This window comes from Podarcis cretensis (assembly GCF_951804945.1).
Source record: "Podarcis cretensis genome assembly, chromosome: 14".
NCBI classification, from domain to species: domain Eukaryota; kingdom Metazoa; phylum Chordata; class Lepidosauria; order Squamata; family Lacertidae; genus Podarcis; species Podarcis cretensis.
In genome coordinates, this window is record NC_137183.1 from 7546830 (window position 1) to 7565943 (window position 19114).

The window sequence follows — 19114 nt, forward strand, 5'->3', positions numbered from 1 at the left end:
ACTGTAGTTAGTTTTAATTCCAAATTAACTGAACAAGCAACACCAAACCATGGTTTCTGGTCCTGGTCTATTTGGAGAAGTGGACAAGGGTTATGGAACAGATCCTGTGGGGTTGCTCTACCAACTGGTCAACAGAACATAAAACCCACCATCATGCAAGAAAAACACTTCTGTCTGGATGTCTTTTGACTCTGCATCAGTGACAGCTTCCAGGATGTCGTGGAATGTGGTATTTTTAATTTCTTTAATCTCGTCAGAGGAGAATAACCTGAGAAAGGGAGTCAGCAAAAGAGTTAAGTGAAGCGCCAGCCTGTTGCCGTCTGTGGGATGTCTTGGGCAGAAGCCCACTTGATACATGATCCCTTTTAACTGGTGACCCATTTTCCCCTTCCCTATCGCCCCAAGCTTCAGATCCAAATTTTGTGCCAACAGATATGAATTATGCAATGTATGTACACTGTGTAAACTAAACAAGTTTGTGGGTGCTTGGAATTTTTGTGAAGCTCTGCAATATGCAGGGGGCATCACGATATTATGCAGGACGTGGAAGCCCTTGCCTGAACCAGTGGAGATCCTATTAAGGCATCTTATGGCTTTGGAGATTTCAGTCAGCACTGCTCTGCATTGTCAAGTGTGCCTTTATACCCATAAGGTCTAGAACCTTGGGCAGTAGAACCTTGGGCAGCTTTAGAGGGTTAAATGTTCAGGTGTCTGCACTTTACATCTAATATTCAAAATGTTGTGCTTGTACAGATTTGCAACATGCGCACAATCTTGCCATGCCCCATTGAACTATTCCTTGTACCAGCACAGAAGTTGGAGAATTTATCATGCAATGTGCACCTCCTGGGTATATATGACTTTTAAGAAAATTAGCTTATTGATGTTGGTTTCTTTTTTAAAAAAAAGATATTGCACAGGGACAGTGCAGTTATGAAGTCAGGAGAGTTCAATCTTTCCACAAGCTAGTGCCTCACTTTCAAGAGAAATACATTTTCCCATCACTCAGCCTGCAATTTGCTGCTGCTGTGAAAATGTGATTCTTCCCACATAGCAATTAGCACTGAACTTCCAACACTCTCATATCCACAGCCCCAGTGCCGTTTTTCCCTTTCCTTTTAGAGTCGCTTGCTCCACTGCCCTCTGCGCCGAGAAGATTTATCATTGTTGTAACAACAATGCCCATTCCTTTAGACCAGGGTTAGGGAACCTCAGCGCCGGAGGACCACTATTGGTCCTACAGCCCTGTCTGTCTCCACAGACCACACCCACTTCCAAAAGCCACACCCTCCAGGAGTGCCTTTGCCTGGCTGGTCTGTGTCTTTGAGCTGTGATAATGCCTCGCTGGCCTGGATACGTCAAAGTGTGTCTGTGGGCTCAGAAACCTCTGACCTCTGCATGGCAGGTATAAAGCGCCACCCACTTTTGCATCTGGCCCCGCCCACCACTGGTACGTGGCCCCCAGAAGGCTGCCCGTGAGGCAATGTGGCCCTCAGGCCAAACAAAGTTCCCCATCCCTGACTTGGACAGGTACAGCATTGGGCTTGGCATTTTCAAGCATTTCCAAAGGCTCATATCCTACAAAGAGGCCCACTGCCAATCCCTGGAGCCTCCTGGCCCTGCTACTGCTGGAGGAGCAAGGAGGAGGAGGAACAACAGCAGTAACCACAACACATTTTGTTTGCACTCTCATCCTGCGGGTGCAGGTTTGGCCCAGACAGAAGGGATGTGAATTTGGAGAATGAGGCAAGAATAGGAGGAGGAGGAGGAGAAGGAAGTGGCTGTACTCAAGCCCTTGCTGAAGGGCTCTCTCAAAACCTGAAAGCCAGGGATGGGGAACCTGTGGCGCTCCTGGGGGAGCTGTATTTGAGACATTATAGAGCAGGGTGGGGAGAGAAACTGTGGTCCTCCAGATTGCTGGACTACAACTCCCATCATCCCAGACTTTTGGTCTTGCTGGCAGGGGCTGATGAGAGTTCAAGTCCAATGACACCTGGGGGTGGCGGCCACATCTTTCCAATCTCTGTCACAGAGTATGGATACACATGATATGGTTAAAGGTAAAGGTAAAGGTACCCCTGCCCATACGGGCCAGTCTTGACAGACTCTAGGGTTGTGCACTCATCTCACTCTAGAGACAGCCAGCACTGTCCGCAGACACTTCCGGGTCACGTGGCCAGCGTGACGAAGCTGCTCCGGTGAACCGGCACCAGATCAGCACACAGAACGCCGTTTACCTTCCCGCTAGAAAGCGGTACCTATTTATCTACTTGCACTTAATTGTGCTTTCGAACTGCTAGGTGGGCAGGATGATATGGTTAGGTAAAGGTAAAGGGACCCCTGACCATTAGGTCCAGTCATGACCTACTTTGGGGTTGCGGCGCTCATCTCGCTTTATTGGCCAAGGGAGCCGACGTTTGTCTGCAGACAGCTTCCGGGTCATGTGGCCAGCATGACTAAGCCGCTTCTGGCAAACCAGAGCAGCGCACAGAAACACCATTTACCTTCCAACCAGAGCGGTATCTATTTATCTACTTGCACTTTGACGTGCTTTCAAACTGCTAGGTTGGCAGAAGCTGGGACCGGACAACAGGAGCACACCCTGTTGCGGGGATTCGAACCGCCAACCTTCTGATCTGCAAGTCCTAGGCTCTGTGGTTTAACCCACAGCGCCACTCGCGTTGGTTAAAGCATATTAAAGCATATGGTTAAAACATATTAAATGCACATGACTTCTCCTGGATAGCCCTGGGAAACTGTGGTTTGTTATAAAGGTGCTGCACATTGTAGCTCTGTGAGGAGGAAACTATAGCTCTCAGGCAGCCGGAATATGATGTAAAATTGTAGTGCAAATCTGTCTAGAGTTTCTGGTACTTGGTGGCAATGGCAAGAAATTTCCTCCCTCTTTCTGCAAGCTGGCCTTCCCGGTGTTCATGCACCCCATGCTTATGAATGTTTTCAAAAAGTTGGTTAGCTGTTACCCATTCTTGGTGTTTTCAAACCAGAACCGGTCTCCATCCCGCAAGCGAAGAAACTGGTCCTGAATGATGCTGCGGAAGAGCTTTCTATCAGCTTCCAACAGGCCCCCAAGCAGCAGTTCCAGACGGTCTGTGTCATTGCCGTACATCTCTGCAAGTTCTCTGCAAAGCTGGGAACAAGCCATAAGGTTAGGTTGCTGCATCAAGACGAGTGGGAGGCTTTCCAGGCTGCTTGGTTAGTTAGAGGGGCCGGCTGCATCGACACCACACATTTAAAGCACACGACTTCCCTCAAAGAATCCTGGGGACTTTATGAAGGCGAAATTACAGTCCCCAGGATCCTTTGGTGGAAGCAATTGTGTATATGTATGGCATATACAGTGGTGCCCCGCAAGACGAATGCCTCGCAAGACGGAAAACTCGCTAGACGAAAGAGTTTTCCATTTTGGAGGTGCTTCGCAAAACGAATTTCCTATGGGCTTGCTTCGCAAGACGAAAATGTCTTGCGAGTTCCTGTGGGGGTTTTTTCCTCCCCCCCCCCTTTTTCTAAGCCGCTAAGCCGCTTATCCGCTAAGCCGCTAAAAGCCGCTAAACCGCTAATAGCGCTAATCCGCTAAGCCGTCAATGGGCTTGCTTCGCAAGACGAAAAAACTGCTAGACGAAGAGAATCGCGGAACGGATTCTTTTCGTCTTGCGAGGCACCACTGTACACAGAAAGAGAGAGGCTGCTTTGAATCTGTCAACTAAAGCAGCTTAACTCTGATCATACAGTAAAAGAACAAAAGCCTTCAAAACATTTTTCTCCAGAGCGGCAGCAGGAGAGAAAGTGCTCTGTGGCTTTTTTGAGCTTGCACATCTGCCACCTTCCTTAACTTTGGGCCCTCAGATGCTGGACTACAGCAGAGCTAATGGTCAGGAATAGGAATTGTAGTTCAACAACACCTGGGGACTGGAGACTAGGGAAGTCTGTCTTAAAGAGGGCAATGGGCAGGCCTGAAAGCTGTGGAGCAGTGATGTTACAAGAGGACCATGGAAGCTGACTTGTAGTAGGTCAGAGGATTTATATCTAGCAATGTCTGCTCTGACTAGCAACAGATCTCCAGAGACTCAAGGAGGCAACTTTCCTCTCATCTGATACATGTTTCTTCAAATATATCATGTCAAGGATTGAACCCGGGGACTGATGTGTGCAAAAGAGGTGCTCGTCTTCTACCAAGTTGAAGGGCTCCTGCAATGTTTCAGCTACCTGGATTTTCTCAGGTAATGTCTGATTTTCTATGGGATGCACCACAGAAATGTAGGGTTGCTCTTATAGGCACTTGGGAAAATGGTCCATCTCCACGGATGGTCCTGCTTACAGGAGACAAAATGCACCCTGTTTCATGCCTGGCTTATCTATGCCCCCACCCCCTGCAAGACCTCTGACAGAGTACCGTTTCATTTGGGTGGATGTCCTGCCATTTGGTAGCAATGGAGTGGTTGAAGAACTCCCTGGCTCTATTATAGGTAGTTAATCCAAGGTCCCGCCCACGATGAATCCAGTTGGCTACGAAGTCCATGTGGGAGTACTTCAGGGTCCCATACCAGTAATCTGGAGAACAAGTGCAACACAGGACCATCAGGGCACTGCAACACAGAAGAATCCCTGCAGAGAGCAGAATGGTGGCCTTGGCAAGGCACCTCTGAGCGCTCAGACGGGCATCTGTTCTAGAAGGAACCCGGAAGGACCTGGCCTGCTTCCACATTAGGACTCCTTAGTGTTAATGCTAAGGCATCCCTGTTCAGCTTTAAGCTGTAAGTAGAAATGTAAAGTGGTTCCACGGTTAATGTTGAGCTTCCTCTCCATTCTCAGCCAGAAATACTGATTCACATGGTACGGAAGGAGGATACAAGTCTGGTGTATATATCATTGAACCTAAGTAGGGCCCTGATGGATCACAGAATCATAGAAACAGAATTGAAGATTCGGAAGGGACCCTGAGGATCAGTGGCGTAGCGTGGGTTGTCAGCACCCGGGGCAAGGCAAGTAATTTGCGCCCCCTAACCCGTGGATTTGCGCCCCCTAACCCTAACCCCCAGATGTTGCGCCCGGTGCGGCCGGCCCCCCTGCACCCCCCACGCTACGCCACTGCTGAGGATCACCATTTTTTATGCTCTCTACCCCAGTATATGCACTTTTAAGAACATTGCTTGGCTGGAGAATGACATTGCAAAACTCATAGAAGAGCAAATTTTAGAAGATAGCTAAATTTCAGTTTGCTTTTTTTCCCCTAAAAAAAAAGAGGGGCAAATCAAGTTCGCTTGCCTTTAAATGTGAAGTGAATCAAGTTTCTCTGCCATCCTTATTCATAATAGGCCCACTGAAACTAATGGACCTAGGTTCATTGTGAATTAATGGACCTGACCAAGTTCCAGCTGGTTTTTTGTTTTGCAATTAGGTAAATTCAGATTTACATTTTAATTGAATCCAATTCCTCTCCCTTCCCTATGTAATAGTAAGGGGCACCTGATTTGAGGGGACATTTGAGGAGGACAGCAGCAGAAAGAGTTAAACTGTTCCTCAACCCCACTTCCCTGTTGTACTAAAACTTTGCAAAAAGGGTGAAATGTCTCAATATTTTGCAAAGCAACCTAAGGCTCACTGCAAGGAAGAAGGATTCCCACCTCCCTTCTGTGACTTGCAGTGAGGTCAGTCCTGTGGTTTTCCAAACCAACCCAATTTAAGGAGGCACAGGCACCCGGTCCTCCCCACTTTGTGGGTGCCTGGAGTGGGCCTGTGACATCACATGCATGGCGCACATGTGACATCATGCAGCTAGAGGCCTGTTGCGGCCTCCAGAAGGCCTAACGGGGTTCAACGGGGCTCTGGAGGACCCGATGGGGCCCACTGCAGCTTCTGGAAGGCCTGATGAGGCCCATCACGGCTGCGGGAAGGTCTGGCAGGCCTTTCCACAGCCATGGCAGGCCTCATTGGGCCTTCCTGTCTTTGCAATTGGCCCCGTTGGGCCTTCCACAGGCCCCAGCAGACCTTCCCATAGCCATGATGGGGGGGTTCCAGAGGCTGCAATGGGCCTCCAGAAGGTAAAGAGGCATGTGGTGGAGGGACATAGTGGCAGCGCGTGGAGCCTCTCCAGGGCCCCCTGGAGTTGGCCGCCCCTCTCATCAGCTGGGCAGCATGTCTGGCCAGGCTGGGCTTCCTCAGGGGTGCACTCGGCAAGCGCATACACTCTGCCACTGGGCATGCTGACATCAGTGCAAAAACGCCCCCGGTGCAAAAAAATTGTGGGTGCCCTGCCCCTTCATGGGGAATGTTGTGGGGGCTGGAGCACCCACAACCCCACACACTTGGCGCCTATGTAAGGAGGGAGAAGTCAAAGCTCCATATGTTTCCAGAGAAGTTTGCGTGTGGAAAATCCCTTCACTTTCACTGAGCCTCAGAGAGATTTGCAGCGCACTGAAACCTTTCACTGTTTTGCAGATCCCTCCCAGGTCAGCGCAATACCAAGTTCCCACCCTCTCCAGTTTCAGCCTAAGGATGTAGAGGGAATTGATTATATGCATTGCTTGCATTTCAGTGCAACAAGGAAGCAGAGAGAGGCAAAACCTGGGCTGTAATTGTAATGGAGGAATGGACAGGAGTGCAAAGGGATGGTGACCTACACCAGTTTGGATTGTCCTGGTCTTCCATTCTTTATATTTTCTATTAAAAAGAAAAAGTTGGAATAAATGAGCCCTGGCAGCATCTGGACAGCACTGGGATGACAACCCACATTTGCTGAGCCCACAAAGTAACTCTTCCTTGACTGATTCTGGGCAAAAGATTCATTGTTTTTTTATTGCCTTCCTCGGTTTGTAGACGGGATCAAATTGTTTTGCAATTAAATCAGAGAAAGAGAGAGAGAGAGAGGAGAGGAAGAAGGATTAAAAACTGGCAGGAATAAAGGAAGAAGGAAAAATCTACCTTGGAGATCTTCGACCACTATGTTGTCTTCCTTCTCAGCAATTTGAGAAGCCATCCCCAGCAGCAGATCAGAAACATCCTTATCCGTTTTGATATTGGGATTCTGAACAGGATAGATAAAAAGACTCAGCATACAGCATTAGCACACCACAAAGCTACACCCATTGCCAGTTCTGAGCTAGGATTAGCAGCATGGCAGGGAAGCCGCCAGTTCAGATCTTTAGATCAGTAGTCTTGCCCACAGCTAATAGAGACCAACACAACCTTACTGAAAATATTATTTGGGTCCAGAGTTGCTACATGCCTTGCTGAGGTTACCTGCTTAACCTGTGATATAGGAAGCTGCCAGGCACCAAGGCAGACAATTGGTCCACCTAGTTCAGTATTGTCTGCACCAGAGATGAGGGAATTGTGGTCCTGCAAATGCTGTTGGACTCCCATCAACCCTAGCCAACATGGACAATTGTCAGGAATGATGGGAGTTGTAGTCTATTGACCGCAGGAGGGCCACAGGTTTTCCATCCCTGGTCATTACCGACTGGTAGTGACACTCCAAGGTTTTAGACAGGAGTCTCACCTCAACTTGGAGGTGCCAGGAATTAAACCTGGAACTTTCTGCATGCAGAGCATGTGTTCTACCAGTGACCAATGGCATATCTGTACCAACAACAGAAACCAACTTACACCATTTAAGTGGTGTAACATGTGCCTTTGGTTAGAAATTTATTCTTAGTTGCAAGCCCCCTACCTCTCTGCTCCAATAACTGTTGCACAACCGGAGTACCGGGGAGCGGGTGCCATCTCTGTTAATCACTTCTCGGAAGTGACAACTTGAGTTCCTGAAAGAAAAGCAAAAGAAGTGAAATGATGTTCTAAACAGGAAAGGAATGATATCCAAAGCCATGAGCATAAGAGCCCTTCCAGGTGTATTCTGCAACATGTTATTGACACAGCTATAGTGCATCAGTGCAAACCGCATTGAAAGTAGTGTCACATGCAACTCCCCCAATAGCACGATGAGCTCAAAACATTGTGGATGCTCAACAAAAGATGTTTGGAGGGGCCCTAGGGAAGTCAGAAGGGGAAGAGGGAAAACCAAACAGGGCTCCATTGAACAGAGTGAGGAAGTGAACACAGCAGCCTAATCACGCCAACATCTAAAGTGAGCCCTCTGCAAGACCATTAAGTGGAGTCTAAGATTACCTTACTGCACCAACAAAATTGCTTCTTAAGAGCTAAAAGGATTTCGTGCGTAAGTATTGCTTATAATGACCCTGTGAGGCAGGACAGCAAATCCTCTCCTTATTACCATGGTATGAGTAGGTCAAGAGACAACGGTAGTGAGAGGTTTGAACCAAGGCTGTCCAGGGTCACTCATGCTCCTTTCAAAGAGCGTTCAGCAACTACAGTCTCTTCAGAACATAGCAAGGCAGATTGCCATCCAGTAAATACTACTTGGGGACATGGGTGGCGCTGTGGGTTAAACCACAGAGCCTAGGACTTGCCGATCAGAAGGTCGGCAGTTCGAATCCCCACAACGGGGTGAGCTCCCATTGCTTGGTCCCTGCACCTGCCAACCTAGCAGTTCGAAATCACATCAAAGTGCAAGTAGATAAATAGGTACCGCTCCAGCGGGAAGGTAAATGGTGTTTCCGTGCGCTGCTCTGGTTCGCCAGAAGCGGCTTAGTCATGCTGGCCAATAAAGCGAGATGAGCGCCGCAACCCCAGAGTCGGTCACGACTGGACCTGATGGTCAGGGGTCCCTTTACCTTTACCTAAATACTACTTGGAGCACATAACTCTGGCATCATTCCATCTGCATTGACTACCCATTTGTTTATAGAATTCAGGGCTTTTTTCAGTGACAGTTGTTTCCTATTCCCCCCCCCCCCCTGCCCATGCCAATACTTTTGCTGGCACCCATGACATTTTATAAATATATGAGCTCTGGTACCTCATTTTTGGTACTAAAAAGTACAGTACTATTATTTTTATTTATTTATTTACCTTTGAAGGCCCCACATGACCTGGTAGCAGAATATCTCAAGGACCTCCACCTCTCATGCAAACCTATACATGCACTGACATCAATATCAGAAGGCTTACAATGTCCCTCCACTGTCAGAGATAAGGCAGGTGGTTAGGGCATGAGAGGGCCTTGCAGATATAAAGCTGCCTTATACCGAGTCTATCTGGATCAGAGCTGTCTGTTATGATTGGCAGTGGTTCTCCGGAGTCTACTCAAATTGGTGGTGACCCTACAGAATCTCTCCCATCACCTGCTGCTAGATCCTTTGAGATGGAGATTCAGGAACTGAACTTAGGACCTTGCGCATGTGAAATGTGTCTTCCGGCAAGGCTACCATTCTCCAGGTGACATGCATGGTCCATGCCTCAGAGGTCTGCTCATCCAACTGATGTATCAGCCAATCCATAAGAAGGCTAGAAGTAAGGCAGAATCCTACCTCATGTACACACCAGAAGGAAGCATGGTGCCCAGAAAGAGTGCTGTAGTCACTACAAATTCAGGCGAGATCCTAGCATCCACATGTTGCTTGTAACCTGAAACAGAGATGACGGCTCTGAATAACAATAGTGAAGGGCAGGGATGACAACTACAGCAGGATGAGGCCCCATTGCTGCATGGATGATCAGTCAAGTGCAGACACACTTTTTGGACAGAGTGTCCATGTTTGGTTAATGAAATCTATAGTTTATAGTGCAAAGGTATGCAGAATCCCCAAATACAATTCAGGCCCCGCCTGCACTATAGATTTAAGACACTGTTTTACCACTTTAAATACTCATGACTTCCCCTCTAAGAACTGTAGCTCTGTGAGGTCGTCTTCTAACCATTCTCAGAAGTAAAGCCCCACTAAGTTCAGTGAGATGCACTCCCAAGTCCTAGGTTAGAATGCATAGGATTGTAGCTTCAGATTCTCTCGCTAATTACAAAGATATTATTTGTCACTGGATTATTGTGGCCTAAACCACTGAGCCTCTTGGGCTTGCCGATCAGCGGTTCAAATCCCTGTGACAGGGTGAGCTCCTGTTGCTCTGTCCCAGCTCCCGCCAACCTAGCAGTTCGAAAGCACACTAGTGCAAGTAGATAAATAGGTACCGCTGTAGCGGGAAGATAAGCGGCATTTCCATGTGCTCTGGTTTCCGTCACAGTGTTCCATTGCGCCATAAACAGTTTAGTCATGCTGGCCACATGACTGGAAAGCTGTCTGTGGACAAATGGCGTATCCCTCAGCCTGAAAGCAAGATGAGCGCCACAACCCTATAGTAGCCTTTGACTGGACTTAACCATTAAGGGGTCCTTTATCTTTTTACCTATTTTGTACATGCAAGCAAGCCCTTCTTTATCATTCCTGATATTACAATTCCTTTCCTTGATATTTATTCATTATTCTACATACCCTATTATTCTAAACTGCACCCCACACAAAAGGGGATGTATTATTAATTTTAAAATGGAAATGTGTAACATGAAAAATAAAGAGAAGGTGTTTATTAACATGCTTGCTTATTGATTGATTGGATTTGGTTTGACTTATTAGCTCCTTGCTACCAAGGTCTCCAAGGGGAAAGTGGTGGTTCAAAACAACAGCCAAAGTTTGAGTAAAGGTGAAAAATGAGAGGAAAATTGTGGTTTTAAATAATGGGAGAGGCTTGGGTAAACCTCTAGTGCATTTATATTTATTTAAATGCATATGCATGCCCCAAACCCCACACACTAACAGCAGAACAAAATCAGCTCAGTCCACTGCCCCCCATTGAACGGTACCCACTTGCACACGCCATGATTCCTTCTCCTCACCTGTGTAAGGTTCAGCGGGGCCATTCCCAACGAAGGCTGGCAGCCATTCGTAGAGCACAATGTTCTAGGTAAAAAGGAGGGAGAGGCAGCTGTGACACACAGGACGTTGCTCCACACCCAGTCAGACTACCTGCTGCAGTAGCAGGTGCCCATTGGGAGAGGTAGGGCAGAAGACAGGAAGACCAACAGCAGGTGGAGCCAGAGCCAATGGCAAGAAGAGCCACCCCCTGATTGGTTGTAAATAGAAGGGCACTCAGATGGGGATTGAGTGAGATCGATGGGACAGTACCCCATTTGCCCTAATGGACCACAATCCACTGACTAGTTACCGTATTTTTCCGTGTATAAGACGATGTTTTTTGCTTTAAAAAAATAAGCAAAAACTGGGTGTCGTCTTATACATGGATAGTGAATGCAGAGGGGCGATGTGCGATTAATGGCAGCAGCAAGCAGGAGATGGGCAGTGGCGATTGGGCGGGTGATTGGTGGCTGCGCCAAGGCCTGCTGGTGATTGGCTGTGGCTGCGGCAATGGGGCAGGTGATTGGCGGCTGCGGCAAGTGGGCGGGTGGGCTGTTTGTGGTGGCGAGCGGGCAGATAATTGGCGGCTGCAACGTGGTATGCGATCGGCAGTGGCTGTGGCAAGTGATTGGCAGTGGAGGGAAGGTGGGTGAGTGGAAGTGACCTCCCCCACTCCCCAAAAAAGCTAAACAACTTAATTTCTTAATTTGGGGTTAAAAAAAGAGGGGGTTGTCTTATACATGGGGGCGTCTTATACACAGAAAAATACAGTATCTACCCAGCCCTGGTCTGTTCAAGCCTTATTTATTTAGATCACTTGATGCTAAAATAGGCTTCCAATAGCAGACAGAGATCTTCCTGGTATCGGGGTCCTAGATCTTCGGGAAGGGTCAGGCTTTGCATGCAGAAGGTGTTGGGTTCAATTCCAGGCACCTCCAGGTAGGGTTCAGGGAAACAGTCAGTGTGAACAAAACTGAGCTAGCTGTACCAATGCAGTGGTGCCCCGCAAGACGAACGCCTCGGAAGACGAAAAACTCGCTAGACGAAGGAGTTTTTCGTTTTCGAGGTGCTTCGCAAGACGCATCCAGGGATAGCTTCTCCCCGTTGCCACCCCTTGGTTCAAAAGGGGTCCGGGGACAGAGGGGAAGGCGCGCGCCTTCCCCTCTGTCCCCGGACCTGTTTTAAAGCAAGGGAAGGGGCAGCGGGGAGAATCGCTTCTCCCCGCTGCCCCTTCCCTTGCTTCAAAAGGGGTCCGGGGACAGAGGGGAAGGCGTGCACCTTCCCCTCTGTCCCCGGACGGTCTCCAAAGGAATGCATTGATTGATTTTCAATGCATTCCTATGGGAAGCTGTGCTTCGCAAGACGAAAAACTCGCAAGAAGAAAAAACTTGCGGAACGAATTAATTTCGTCTTGCGAGGCACCACTGTAGTCTGGCATCATTCTTTCTTTAGAAAAAACAGGAACTTGGAGATGTCGTGGACTAGAAAGACCTTCCACATGAAAATCATAAGAGCTACCACTGAGGTGTGGAAGCTTAATAGGCAGAGGTGTGGAGTGAGGAGAGTGTATGGGATCTCAGCTCTAAGAGTTTTGTTTCTCTCCCCCCACCCAAACCTGGAGTCATTTCTTCATCTGCCAGAGCATCAAAATAATGGAGAGGCCCTCTTTGCTCTGGCCAAATGAATGAGGTGATAACAAGGTTTCCAAGTTTTGCTATTGCTTGTGACATATGAGCATGAATTATGTCAGAGACTGAGACCAGCTTCCAATTCTATGACTAGCAGCTGGTGGTCCATATATTATAAAATGGACCAGCACAACTGCCTGCGTTTTTGTATTTTCTTTAGGGGTTGGGAGGCTGCCATGATAAGCTCTTATATTATACCATTTCCCACAACATCTCTCAACTTAGGAAGCTGCCATACACCAAGTTTTTCTAGTTCTCTGCTGAGCCCAGTTTTGTCTACCGTAATTGGCTTCTCTCTCTAGGGCAGTGTTTCCCAACCTTGTGCCTCCAGCTGTTTTTGGACTACAATTCCCATCATCCCTTGCCACTGGTCTTGCTAGTCAGGGATGATGGGAGTTGTAGTTCAAAAACAGCTGGAGGCACAAGGTTGGGAAACACTGCTCTAGGGCAGGGTTGGAAAAGCTCAGGACCAAGGACAAAATGCAACCCTCCAGGCCTCTACATGGGCCTTGGGACTCTCCCCAGGCCACACCCACCTCACAAGACACACCCTCTTACCCACAGACCATACCCCTCACTGCCCTTGCTTCACACCCTACTTGAGTGTTTTTGCCTGGCTGGAATGTGTCTTTAAACTCTGAGAATGCCTTTCCTTGTCTGGCTCAAGGTGTGTAGAAATTTGCTTACAGGTAAAATCTGCATGCATTGCTCTACCTGCTTTTGGCTCTAGCCTTTACCCACAACTGCCATGTAGCCCCTGAAAGAAATGCAGCCCCCAGGCTGAAAAAAAGATTACCCACCTCTTCTCTAGGGTCTTAGGAAGAGAAAGTATTGTCCATCACCTGGAACCCGATTGTGTTATCTGGAGATGCCAGGAATCAAACCTGGGATCTCCATCATGTCAAACATGTGGCTTAGGGCCCTCATATTTACGGGACCGCCTCTCCTGGTCTGCCCTGCAGAGGACCTTAAGGTCCATGAATAACCATAGTTTAGAGGTCCCAGGCCCGAAGGAAGTCAGGCTATCCTCCACCAGGGCCTTTTCAGTGATGGCTCCGACCTGGTGGAATGCTCTGTCCCATGAAACTAGGGCCCTTCAGGATTTAACCTCCTTCCGTCGGGCGTGTAAGACAGAGCTATTCCGCCTGGCTTTCAATTTAAATTCAGTCTGATCTTTTATTTCCCTTCCCTTCCTTTCCTTCCCCCTCCCCTTTTATGAAGATCACCCGCTCTGAGACCCCACAGCTAATTCTCCCCTGGCCTCCTCACTGGCCGAAGTAGGACCAATTCAGCCAGCTAGCCCTGGGGAGTATCTAATTGATTTTTTATTTTTGAATTTTGTTGTTATTCATGTTTTTATACTGTATTTTATGCTGCTTTTACAATTTTAAATTTGTTGTTAGCCACCCTGAGCCTGGTTTTTGAACCGGGAAGGGCAGAGTATAAATAAAAAAATATTATTATTATTATTATTAAATGCATGCTCTGCCACTGAGCTATGGTCCCTTGCTTAGAGACAACGAGGAAACAAAATACAGTCTAGGGGTTTATGTGCCCAGAGAGGTTTGCTGGGTGCCTCTCCCCACCCTGGCCACACACAGTCTTTCTTCCATGCCTCGCTCACCTGGTAAGTGGCAATAACCCGCTTGCGCACATGCTGGAACACATCTTCATCCGACCAATCAGAATGATCTTGGGAGAGCTTTGCTGCCAGGACGTTGTGGTAGCGGAACCAGACGATGCCCATTGCTTGCAGGAACAGGTCTGCATTGCCTTTGGCATTTCCAAAGTCTAGAAGAAGGGATTGGGTGGGGGGTAGAGAGAGAAAAGAGCCAATTCTAAACTTCCAGATTCCAAGAGCAGGTACAGATTTGCCATTTGCTGGTATGACCTCATGAGAGGAGTGTACCATGTCATAGTATATATAGGAATGATGTCAAACAAACATCAGGCACGGACATTTTATGGCCCAGCCTCCTTTCAAATGGTTTAGGTTTCCATATATCATTTGTTGTCACAGACATATATTTCAAATGGGGAAAGGGGAGGACTTGGAGGATGGAAGAACAAACCCCTCTCTTGCCACTAGTATGCTATTAATTGCCCGTTCTCAAACTGGTTCCTAAAAAACAAGCAAATGTGCTATCAGACATCACTTACATACATTTGCCTTTGCAGATGATGTGCCGTTTTGACCTTCAGAATTTGCCATGCTGGCGCTTTCAAACTAGTGATTCGCCAATGCCCATTTAAAAGATACAGGACCCTAAGGGCTGTGCAACATTTTCTACCTGTCTGTGCACTGGGGATCTTTGCTATTGACATTCTGGAACCCTTATAGGGAGGTTTTTAATGTTTAATGTTTTATTGTGTTTTTATATGTGCTGGAAGCCACCCAGAGTGGCTGAGGCAAACCAGTCAGATGGGCAGGGAACAAATAATAATATAATAAGTGCTATTGTTCTAGAAAAAGAGGTGCCAGAACTCACCATGAACGCCTCCCTTGTTCTCTTATAATGGCAATGGCTCTCACCTGAGAGGTGCCAGAACTTTCTTTTATCCTGTGGTTGAGGGCCTGAAGAGATTAACCCTCTCCCCTCCCTATTTCTGTTTTCTCACAGGCTCTCAACTTCAGACTGTATCCAAAATTACACATTAGAGCAAACGGGGCTCTGGACCACCAACCTCCATCTGCTCTCATTGCCTGTCAGCTCAGTCTCAGGGCTTATCCACAATGACTTTTCTATGCCTGCTCTGGGCATAGCCTGTGCTTTAAAGCTCCATGTTTGAGTGTCCTTTTATTGTCCTGGAGCTTTCCCTGCAAAACCCCACGCTTTTAGAGTCGAATCCGAGCAAACAAGAATCTGTGGAAACCACGAACTGCCATCTGTTGCGTTTCAGCTTCAAAGAGTTGGTTTTTTGCGGGGAAAGCTCCAGTGTGAAAAGAAGAGAGCTTTAAAGTGCCAAACTGTGCCTGGAAATAGTGGGACAAAAGTATGGATCAGTGCTCCGTGTTGCCCCTTGTAGAACTCAGCAGGGAAGAGGAAAACAAAGCTAGAATCGGTTGGCGCTGCAGGCCATCGCCTCTGGCGCCCCCTACTGTTGTCCTCCTGGCCTTCCACCCTATCAGTCCCAAAGGGGCACCAGCCGCCACCAACCTTCCTTACCATAGAGTCCCTGTGGTCCACTTTGTCCTGTGGACGGATCCAGAGCCTTCCACATTAAGCTGTTTGCCTTAGTCTGCCTCGGGAAACCATCTTCTCCGGAGAGCAGCTTCCCTCGTGAGAAACTTCTCAGAGAATCACTCCAGGAATGGGATGAGCCATAGACGGCACTCCCATCGAGCCATCCTGTCACCCCATTTAGCTGATGAAAGAAGGGGGGGAAGCAGGTGGGTTAGTTCCTTCTAAATCTTTGGCCAGGGGGCCATCAAGCATTCTCTACCGCAGAGGCATTGAAGAAAGCAGCTTTGTGAAGGGTGGTGAATGGACAGAAGATTTAGCTTATCATACGCTTGCCAGAATGACTGTACTATAGATATACTGCCAGGTTATTCCATAGGCAATGAGTCAATGGAGTCAAAAGGGGATGAAAGAACATCAAATGCAACCTATGTTTTTTTGATGGACTGCTTAATAAAATTTTAAATAAAGTAATTTAAGGAAATGGGGGAAAGGTCACAGCTCAGTGGTGGACATCAGCTTTGCATTCAGAAGATCCCTGGCTCCATTCTTATGTTCAGTATTCCACATTTCCATATCAATTTGCGTTGGTCCTTGTGAACACACACCAGCAATTTAGAGTGAATTTCTCCTAATATAAGCGTTTTCATGCAATTTTGCCTGACACACATTTTTGGAGAGCAATTTACCCTGATATAATGCATTTATGCATGGTGTTATCACTAGTCTATGCATTTTTATTCACACTTTACCCCCCCCATGTGTCCCTTTGCTTTCCTTTGAACTACATCAGTGAGGCCAAGAGGGGGTGGGGTTGCGTCTGGGCAGCGCACAATCTCCATACACACTGCGCTCAGGCTTGTGCCCCGGGGAGGTGCTGCTAACACAGCAGTTTGACTTCAATCGCCAGAGGTGCACTTCATTGTCTCTCAAGACAGATGGTTGCCAACCAACCACTGCCCCCATACAGGCATTTCTGAACACATTATTTAGCTGGGGAGCTGCAAAATTCGGATGAAGGCAAATTTTGAAGGATGGCTGGAATTTCAGTTCTCACGTAGTTTAGGAAAAGCAGGCAGGTTCACCTTTAAACGTGGACTAAATTTAATTTCTTCCCCATCCTTCCTCACTAGCACTGCTGATAGCCGTTCAAACAGAGGACTGCTCTCTGCAAAGATGGACATCTTAAACCCATCCCCTAATTTGCCCACTCTGTTTATTCATTTTAGTACATTTTCCTTTTCAAAGGCACACTGTTTTATTTTTAAAACGTCCCGGGCAGAAAACTGAGCAAACCATTGCAGAGTATTTCTTTCTGCATCTAGACACCACCCTTAGCGACTGAATCTGACTGCTCTCCCAGCAATGCTGCCACTGCATGAATCCTCTGATACACGCCCTGTATTTGCCCTTTTCCCCTGCGAAATGTACTGTGCAAACACGTGCAAAGGGATAAACACTGATTTGCAGCCAGCTGGATTTTACCTGCTCCCGGGGCCTGTTGGGGCTTTGTCCTGTACCTGGAGCCCACTGCATTCGCTGGAATGGCAGGACAACATCACCCGAGCCAGCAGGGTCAAACACAAGATCTCCTTCAGGGATCTGTATGTTTAGGAACTCGGCAGGGCAGCCGGGCTTGTCGGCTTCCAGAATCTCCGAGAGCACATGGAAACCTGGCAGACACCAAAAGGGACAGAACTAGCAGAGGGTGGATGAAACAGGACATCTAGTGAACCATGACACCTACGAAATTCAATTCCGTGAACTTACAGGGCCTGAAACCACACTCCACGAAAAACCTGCTGCGACTTCTCTTAAGAGTGTTGCATCTAGAGAAGCTACAATATTTGCCAGTTTCAACACTTGCTGACCTGATCTGCACCTCTCAGACTAAGTTGCTGTTCCCCAAATGTGCCAATGAAGTTCTCCCCTACTAACCTCAAAAAAGTATCAAAATATATTTTAGAATGCATATTTGGATAGAAAGCATGTTCCTGAAAGACCTACATTGGTTCCCAGTAAGTTTCCGAGCACAATTCAAAGTGTTGGTACTGACCTTTAAAGCCCTACAATGGCCTTGGCTCAGTATACCTGAAGAAGCATCTCCACCCCCATCGTACTGCCAGGACACTGAGGTCCAGCGCCGAGGGCCTTCTGGTGGTTCCCTCCCTGCAAGAAGTGAGGTTAAAGGGAACCAGGCAGAGGGCCTTCTCGGTAGTGGCGCCCGCCTTGTGGAACTCCCTCCCATCAGATGTCAAGGAAATAAACAACTATCTGACTTCTAGAAGTCACCTGGAGTCACCCCTGTATCGGGATATTTTTAATGTCTAATGTTTTACAATTTTTTATGTGCTGTAAACCACCCAGAGTGGCTGGGGAAATCCAGCCAAATATGTGAGGTATAAATAATAATAAAATCATCATCATCTTGTCCTTCTTGCCTCAGACAGCAAAAAGTCTTGAGCCAGCCCTGCTCACAGAGTGTAATCTAGCCACATGCCATCATATCTCATTGCCTCCTGAGGAATCTCTTCTCCTCAAACAATGATTCCATAGACTATCCAATAAGTAACAAGGGATACTATTCTGTGGATCAATTTCAGTGAGGTTGAATAATGTGTGCATAAACTTTTTGAGTCTCTTTTAAGCCCAGTTTTTAAAGCTTGGCAATTTCCCCCAAATGGGAGAAGACAGAAAGTATTACAAACCCTGGAAAGAGCTCTCAGCCAGTGGCAATTATGAAGGAAATAACTGGCAGAAGCAGCAACAACGACTACTACCACTACAATAATAATAATATAACAAATTTGACAAAGGAAAACGGAAGAAAGTAAAAAACAACAACAACAACCTAAGGATGTTTAATATCAATATAACCTATCCAACTGTCCAAACAGGAATCCACACAAAAGAGATGCTTATAAGAAATGTGTTCAAATGTGGTAAGAACATGTGAAATTATTATTAATTATGACTAATGTTATTATTACAAACTACAGTGGTGCCCCGCAAGACGAATGCCTCACAAGACGGAAAACCCGCTAGACGAAAGGGTTTTCCGTTTTGGAGGCGCTTCACAAAACGAATTTCCCTATGGGCTTGCTTCGCAAGACGAAATGTCTTGCGAGTTCCTTCGGGTTTTTCCCCCTTCCCCCCCCCTTTTCCTAAGCCGCTAAACCACTTATCAGCTGATCCGCTGATAAGCCGCTTATCAGCTGATCCGCTAAAAGCCGCTAAACCGCTAATAGCGCTAGTCCGCTAAGCCGTCATTGGGCTTGCTTCGCAAGACGAAAAAACCGCTATACGAAGAGCCTCACGGAACGGATTAATTTCGTCTTGCGAGGCACCACTGTACCGTATTTTTTGCACCACAACACTCACTTTTTTCCTCCTAAAAAGTAAGGGGAAATGTCTGTGCGTGTTATGGAGGGAATGCCTACGGGTGGCATGCCTACAGATTTTC

The 19114-nt window shown here is 47.4% G+C and overlaps 1 protein-coding gene across 3 annotated transcripts in view; it reads right to left on the reverse strand.

Annotated features, from left to right (window-relative positions):
• The window catches only part of DUOX2 (dual oxidase 2), a 61170-nt gene that overhangs the window by 29234 nt on the left and 12822 nt on the right, over positions 1–19114 (reverse strand). For all 3 annotated transcript variants that reach the window (XM_079953149.1, XM_079953150.1, XM_079953151.1), the window contains 10 exons: positions 17137–17324; positions 15637–15835; positions 14094–14260; positions 10763–10826; positions 9405–9501; positions 7688–7778; positions 6940–7042; positions 4412–4569; positions 2982–3148; positions 150–268 (listed from right to left, as the gene is read on the reverse strand). In XM_079953149.1, coding sequence (XP_079809275.1) covers positions 150–268; positions 2982–3148; positions 4412–4569; positions 6940–7042; positions 7688–7778; positions 9405–9501; positions 10763–10826; positions 14094–14260; positions 15637–15835; positions 17137–17324 — 1353 coding nt within the window. The remainder of the gene's footprint in view (positions 1–149; positions 269–2981; positions 3149–4411; positions 4570–6939; positions 7043–7687; positions 7779–9404; positions 9502–10762; positions 10827–14093; positions 14261–15636; positions 15836–17136; positions 17325–19114) is intronic.